Raw genomic sequence first — 7,756 nt, forward strand, 5'->3', positions numbered from 1 at the left:
ATATTTAAAATAATATTCTCGTACATATCCAAAAGATTTTTTGGATGGATATCATTTAGTCCAATTGGATAGAGATGTCCAACTTAGATGCGTCAATTTACCATTAATAAGATTCAGACTCATAGCTGTCTTTAGCTCGTTGGCCTTTGAAGTGACCCATTCAAATCCATGTCTCCTTTTATCTTTTATATTTGCTGCCTTCCACCAGCCCATTCATATCATATTACCATTTGCGGAGTTTTGTGTCTAAGATGTCCATGTATTCCATAAAACTATAAAAGGACTGGTAGTAGCTACACGAAGGAAGGAAAATGCATCATTGATTCATTATCATATCATTTTATTAGAATACAAAGGTCAATTTGGTATGGCAGCTAGCTAGCTAGCTAACTATTAAAATCTTGGCGGGAAATTAAGAATAAGAGACCGTGAAATCGTGAAGCTTTACAGCTTGTGTGATGCAGTTGCTTTTTTAAGGCGAGCCATTGCTATCACTGCAAATATGAACAGCCAGAAAAAGTCAAAAAAACTTTTGTTCATTTGCATACGGTGCACTGTGGCACCCAACAAGAATCAAGGCAGCAATATTGCATGTGAGCTCGTGACCCAAATGGACCACACCAAACCACACATTCTCATATTCATATTCTATTCTGTATTTTATATAATAATCGATTGTGAATTCTTCGGCATGTGAGCTCTCTTTCGTCTTCTACTTGGGACCCGCAATTCTTGTTCCCTCCTGCCCATTCTTCACTTCCCTATATCTGCGCCGAGCCTTCCTCTTCCCTATTTTCTCTTTTCTTTTTCTGCTTTTTCGGATTCCGCTGTAAGGGCCCGCCGGCCCATGAAATCACCACCGTCGGATCAATAAACTAGTCCTTGCGGTCCAAGTCAAGGCATCCGCCGGTCAAATATTCAATGCCCTCAAATTACACAACATATTGCTTACAGCCCATATATCACGCACAGAGATACAGGCTTGAGCTAGAATTTTCATTTTGTTCATCAATAAATGGACCCACTGACCATCTCCAAAATCTGATGAGATGCCACACCGCTACATGGAAAACTAAAGACTAGAATCATTGCCATTGATTTCAATTACCCACTTGGAAAAGAGGAAATCGACTAGCTCCTAAAGAATTGGGCATTCATAGGGTGGGGTTGTACATCATACATTATTGTACTCCCCATTTATGGATCAGTAAGGTCCATCTCAATCAACATTCATGATCATCATTATTGAAATCATCATACAAGAGACCAAGAAAAACCAGACAAAATGAGAATCAATCAATAATATATCATCATCAACATCATCCATACTGTTGGGAGTAAAAACAAATACAAATAAAGTTGCACTCTTTCTACAACTAGATCCATCGCTAGAAGCATTTACATTATCAAACAAAGTTCGTTTGAAGAAAAAAAAATTAAAAAGAAATTACAACCATTCATCATCACCTCTTTCTCTTACACAGCTCATCAGCTTCATGAGTGAAATCAGTTTTCCCATTTAAAAAAGATAAAAGCAAAAAGCAAAACGAGGATACTCCCTTAAAACCGCATCCATGCCTTTGTTAAAATATTATATTAAGATAATTAATTTTTTAAAAAAAAATTATATAATGTAACTTTACGAAAATAAACAGAGAAAATAAAAGTTAAAAAGTATTCGAAGTGTGTTTGTTTTGTGGCTTTGTCCAGCGAGGTAGTTGCTCTGCCCATACTTTTGACGGTTAGAAAATCCGAACGGAACAGGGTCCTCCTGTGCATTATACCATTATTTAATTATCAGAAAAATCTGTGCATTATAACATTATTTAATTATCAGAAAAATGACATAAAAATGAAAATAATGTGTGCCACGACTCACGTGTTGACTAGTTGTTGGTCTACATTTTATAAAGACAAAAGCTCACGAGGCAACAGTTGACATCATAAATGTCAAATTCAATGGACGGTGTTAAGACTAAAGTGGAAGAACAGATGCCAATTTATTCGGTACATGCAAGCACATCAGATCAGTAAGCCACTACAATTAACCACGCTTAGAGCATGGCCAATGGGTCCTTGTAATCGGATCTTGATGTTCCAAAAAGTTCACGGCTCATGGTCCAAATATTATCATTATTCGTTACTTCAAGGAGAAATAATATTTCTAAGATTACTAGATGAATTCTAAATGAGGCAAATTTTTGTCAATGGCTAATGTGGCAAAAGGGCAAATATTGGGGGCAGCAGAGTCATTTGAGAGTAAGAAGGCGCTAAAATAGAGGCAAATTATATCTACTAAAGCGAGGCGCGCCTCGAAACCAAGGTCCAAAAAATATTAAATGCCATTTCTACCCTTGAAAAAATAATCGTACCTCTGTTTGGCGGGTGTTAGTTACTGTTTTGCGATTATTCCCTCCAAGTCCGGCTGAAAATGTTCTTGAGCCGATTCCCGGCGAGTCTCTGCAACACTTTCTTTGCTCCCGGCACCTCCGTTTCCGCCAGCTTCTGCAAATGCTGATAAGCTCCGGCAGCCACCAGCCTCTTTCTACACCCGTTACTTCCTCCACCCAACACGGCCGCCGTCACCATCACCGGAAACTTCTTGTTCAAGGCCTCATTCTTAGGATCCAACATTTGCATCAATCTCATCACACTCTTCTCGTCCCTCACCAGCTCCTTCCTATTCGATCGAACAGTCAATAAGGAAAGCACCGCGTCAGTGGCCGCCTCTTGTAGCCCCACTGGCTTCGGACATTCCATTAACTTTATCAAAGAGCCCATACAACTTGCAACAGCTCGCTTGTTACCATCACTGATCGATAGGTTACCCAACAGAGAGGACGATACTTGCTGTAGAAGCACATTCCCCCTTTTGATAAATTCTCCGAGCTGGATTATGAACGAAGTGGTCGATGACAATATTCTGGCCGCGGAATCTGATAAAGAAAGTGAACTAATTGCAAGCAAAGCGTTTTCCACCGTAACTATACTTGAAGTTGAATCTTGAATCAAATGCATTAATCTTTGTAACCCTCGTTCTTGAATAATCAAAAGACGGAAGTACTCACCGGAAGCGGCGAGTGTCGCTATACAATCAGCCGCGTTCTCTTGCGCAAGATTCGAACTTGAAGTCAGTGACTGAACCAGAACCGGCACAGCCCCTTCCTCGGCCAACGCCGCTTTAATATCCTCCACGGCCGCGATGTTTCTAATCGCACCCACCGCATGCGACTGAGTTAAAGCCGTACCAGATCGGAACGCTTCGATTAAAACCGAAACGCCGCCGTATGCAGAAATCGCCCACGCGTTTTCCGGATCAGTAGTTATAGCCTCAACACCAATCGCCGCTTTTTCTTTCAACGGCATAGAGCCGGTTTCGAGTATTCTTAACAAAGGGCCCAAGCCGCCTTCTTCGAAAACAATCTTTCTTGACTCATCGTTGGCCGAAACGATGATAGATAAAGCCAAAACGGCTTGCTCACGAATTGAACTCTGGTGGTGGAAATCGAGCAAGCTAATTAAGTAACCAACGTTTCCTTCCTTAGCAACCACGGCGGCCGACTTGTCGTCGTCTTTCAATAACTGTAGCAACGACTCCAAAGCTTTCTTCTTGAACTCGACTCCGCCAATTTGCAGTCTCGTGAAGATATCCCTAATGAAAAGGACCAAATCTTGTTTGTGAGAGCCGGGGCCGGGCTGCGACAAGACGATGGCGTTCGATTGGTGGAGGACGCCGGATCTGAGGAGCAAATCGAGATCGTGGAGGTGATTAGAGAGCGAAGTGTTGGCAATGTCGAGGTCGCTCTGCATCAGCAGCTTGCCGCCGGTGAAGGAGGAGAGGGTGCATTGGTCGGAGAGCGCCTTGAGGCGCTGGAGAGTTGAGAGGAGCGAAGGGAGGAGGGTGTGGAGGAGAGGATTCTCGCTCCAGTGAGGGGAGTCCGAGATTGAAGAGAGGGAGGACTGGAGGGAGACGAGTTTCGTCCGGAGGATTTGCCACCGTCCGACGAACGACCGGACGGTAAGTGAAGACAATAGGAGGAGAGATAAGATGTTGGTTATTAGGTCGAGCAGTGGTTGTAGCGGGGCGACGGCGTCGTTTTCGGCGGCTTGGGTTGGAGAAGGAGGAGGAGGAGGAGGAGAATGCATTTGTTGGGCTCGGGTCGGGTCGAACCGGGCCGGGTAAATGATCACGACGGAAAGGAATTAGAGGCAGGGTTGGATTTGGAATGACTGTCAGAGTGCATGTGAGTGAAGAAGGACGGGGGGGGGGGGGGGGGGTGCTTACAGGTGAAGGAAAAGCGAAGGCATCAAGGGAAAGAGTAAAAAGAGAGTTTGGTTTCAGAGCAGAGGACCGAGGAGTAGTGCTGCTGCCGAATGACTAATGAAGAGTCGTGAAAGGTAAAGCAGTTTTGTTTTGGCTCGTAGCTCCAGCCTCCTGCTTGTCAGCTTCTTCCACTTTTCACGGACCTCATGCCACGTCATTTTCAATTTGATCAAATTATTTTTTGGCCGAATGTCTGGTTAAAGAATTGTTTATCATAGCTTCCGATCCGTGTCTCCGTTTCCATCCACCCCCATGAATAAATTAGTTGTACACTTTCTTTACGTAGCTTATTTCTAGTCAATGAAAATGAGCTTTTTTTTAATAACTAAAAAAATCATTCCGTATATGAGGTTTCAATTCATATATATAATAATATACAAGAAGTCAAATATCAATAAATTACACTACCTACAAAGTAAAAACGATGTATTATGGCATTATCCTATGCAGAATCTGTTGTGTTCTTTGATTATTGAATGTTATCATTTTGTGGACTCAAAAGAGATATCAAATTAGAGTATCTTTTATCTCAAGCTTTGTTTATGTGTAGTATTTCCTCAAAATATATATAAATAATAAAAATTCATGAATATAAAAATAAACATCGTTTATTACACTTACATCACAGAAAGTGTTATACGTATTTGAAGTACATATCTATCGTTTTATATATTAATAATATTTATAAGATAAGCATTTCTGCATTTGATATATGGATAAATCTACATAATTAAAATTTTGTTTTGATAACAGATAGCCTTGGTCCAACCAAGAATTTAACACAATATTTGTGCAGAAAAATTTGTTATCTAATAATAAATGAATTTGCATAAAATTGAAATTGACCGTATGTTAGTTATTTAATTATCATTAGACCAAGTAAAAGTTGAGACTAGGAGAAATTACGTGTAAATTACATCTTAGTTAATTAAAAAAAAATTATCGTTTTAGTTGGGTCAAAAATTGAAGGGATTAGATTTTTGTTGCTATATAATAGGAAGTAATTACATTTAATTATAGTATTTGTGAGGGGGGGGGGGAAATTAATTTTTTATTCAGAGATCTTCATAAAAGTCCAGAAATAAGCTTCAGGCATAAAAATAAATAAACCCTTAAATTTTTTGAACTTTTTCATCTTAATTTTTAAAAATAAAATATCAAATAGGTGATTAGTCGTTATTAGATACAATTGTGGAGAGCAATTCACAAAGAGAATACTCGTTCTATCAGATCGAATTCTTTTGCTTTGTGTTGACATGTATATATAAATTTTCGATTAAAGTTCCTTTAGCAAGTGGATAGGAACTGAAACTATTGGATTTATTAGGATAGAATCCAGCACATGTACAAAATAAAATATAAATTATTGAGGGACATTTGTTGGAAGTTACTCCAATTCTCCAAACCTAAACAAGTTCCCGAATTGATACACATGGAAAAAAAAAAATTAATAATAATAATAATAATAATGTTTGATTAGAAAACGATGGTGTGATGGTAATGTTTGATTAGAAAACTTGCGTCGGTAGCCGGTTCAATAATAGACTCGAGATTTTAACGCCCCCCACAATAATCCTTCCAACACACTTTTTAAATTTTATTCCTAAAATACTTTAATTTAATTTATGAAATTACTAACCTATAAATTAAAATCAATCATCTTATAATTAAACTTTACTCAAAAAGAGTATCTTTAAGTTTCTATTTACAAAATACATAGAAGTCCTAAAATCTTAAATTATTTTTATTCTTATTACATAATTTATACTCCCATACATACATACATATATATATATATGGGTATGTCCAAAAAAAATTATTGAAAAGAACTTATTTAAGTGTTTTTAGAATTTAGAGGGAGTCATTTCGCCTATAAGCCCCCACAATTCAATTAACCCTATTTATTTCTAAAATTATCGTCATTATAATATAAAAATTTAATTAAAGATAAAAATAATTCCAAAATCCCTAGCTACCTTGCACCGCCATTGTTAGCACCCAAGCCACCATTCTTTATCATTCATTCTAATTTCAACCACTTTTATTGCTGGTCCATTTTCATTATTTATCATTCACTCCAATTAATTTATAATTTCTTGATTGTATATTGAAATTATACTTTGCCTCTTTTCATTTGATATGTTGATCTTGATATTATCATATCAATCTCGCTAAAATCAATTCAAATAAATGATGAGTTTTGGTAGGTGATTGTTGGGGAACTTGTTATTAGGGGACTAAGGGCTGGTGGTGGAGAGTGGAAAAGGTTTTTCGGAAATGTATTTACCCAATTACAATGTAGCGGTCCTGGCCCAAACGCCTAATTCTGTCCATTTCAAATTAAATTCAATATTGCTCGCAGACTTGATTGCCTTCTCAATCAATGAAAGGGAGTGGCCTCTTAGCACAGCACCAACACGTGGTGTGATCATGTTAATTTTAACAACCAAAGTACTTTTATGCGCGAATGTCATGATATTCATGCTAAAATGCCAAAAATGTTTCTTGGAGTAGTTTTTTTTTTTTTTTTATCATAAAGTAAACAATTCTTTTCCTTAATAATTACTAAAAGATATAAATACTATACGACGTAAAGTAAGAATAAAAAATAATAAAAATTGGATGATTTCAACATCGCATTCTAATGCATATGTATAATATATTTTAATTTTACTTTTTTTAATATATATATATATATATATATATATATATATATAATTACCAGTATATTTTGTAAATTGCAATAAAAATATAGGCCAATATAATATACACGTCTCAATTAAGATTGTATCAAGCTTGTAGGTAAGTAAAAACATATATGTAGAATAAAATAAAGAAATGAAATTAGAAACATTAGTACCTACCTAATGGATATGATGTCTTGCCTTGTGATTGGACCCAGATTTTATCAGCCACATGTGCGATGTATGAGAGAGAAATTGACGTATTTTCTCCTCATCGACAACTCTACATTAGATGGTTTAATTGCTTAATTATGATAAAATTAATACATTTTATTGTTATGATATCTACAGAAAAGATAATGGTGTTGTAAATACTTTAACCAATATTGATTTGAACTTGTTACATTTCATATAGTAAAATTCTCTTATATTGAAAATTAAAAAGTTTCTACTTAATGATTCTTGGGAGATGCCCAAATAATGATTGTATTAATCTCGATATGATTTATTATGAAATATTTATAAAATTTCATTGGATTTTGTCATTATGAAATAAACTCGTTATCTTTTTTTTTAATTTAATATATTATACCTTATTGAGGTTTATTTGAAAAAAGAAAAGAAAACTATTGGATATGAATTTTATGTTCCAAATGATGTGAGATGTGTCATTTGTGGACGGTGTTGGACATTTTGCAATCGTTGCATTGCGCATTTAAGCTACCGAGCAAAAACAACGTGGACAGGT

At 36.6% G+C, this 7,756-nt stretch overlaps 1 protein-coding gene across 1 annotated transcript; it reads right to left on the reverse strand.

The window, feature by feature from the left end:
* Positions 1–1,283: 1,283 nt before the first annotated feature.
* On the reverse strand, positions 1,284–4,577 carry LOC102613813 (uncharacterized). The gene is made up of 2 exons (XM_006469548.4): positions 2,373–4,577; positions 1,284–1,771 (listed from the first exon to the last, which is right to left on the reverse strand). The coding sequence occupies exon 1, from the start codon at positions 4,144–4,146 to the stop codon at positions 2,407–2,409; it is 1,740 nt and encodes a 579-aa protein (XP_006469611.1). The 5' UTR covers positions 4,147–4,577; the 3' UTR covers positions 1,284–1,771; positions 2,373–2,406.
* Between the last annotated feature and the right edge of the window lie 3,179 nt (positions 4,578–7,756).

Source organism: Citrus sinensis, chromosome 2 (assembly GCF_022201045.2).
Source record: "Citrus sinensis cultivar Valencia sweet orange chromosome 2, DVS_A1.0, whole genome shotgun sequence".
Taxonomy (NCBI): Eukaryota; Viridiplantae; Streptophyta; class Magnoliopsida; order Sapindales; family Rutaceae; genus Citrus; species Citrus sinensis.

Bases quoted from the DNA above. Each gene is read 5' to 3' on its own strand.
- LOC102613813 (XM_006469548.4), bottom strand. From the start codon at position 4,146: ATGCATTCTCCTCCTCCTCCTCCTCCTTCTCCAACCCAAGCCGCCGAA.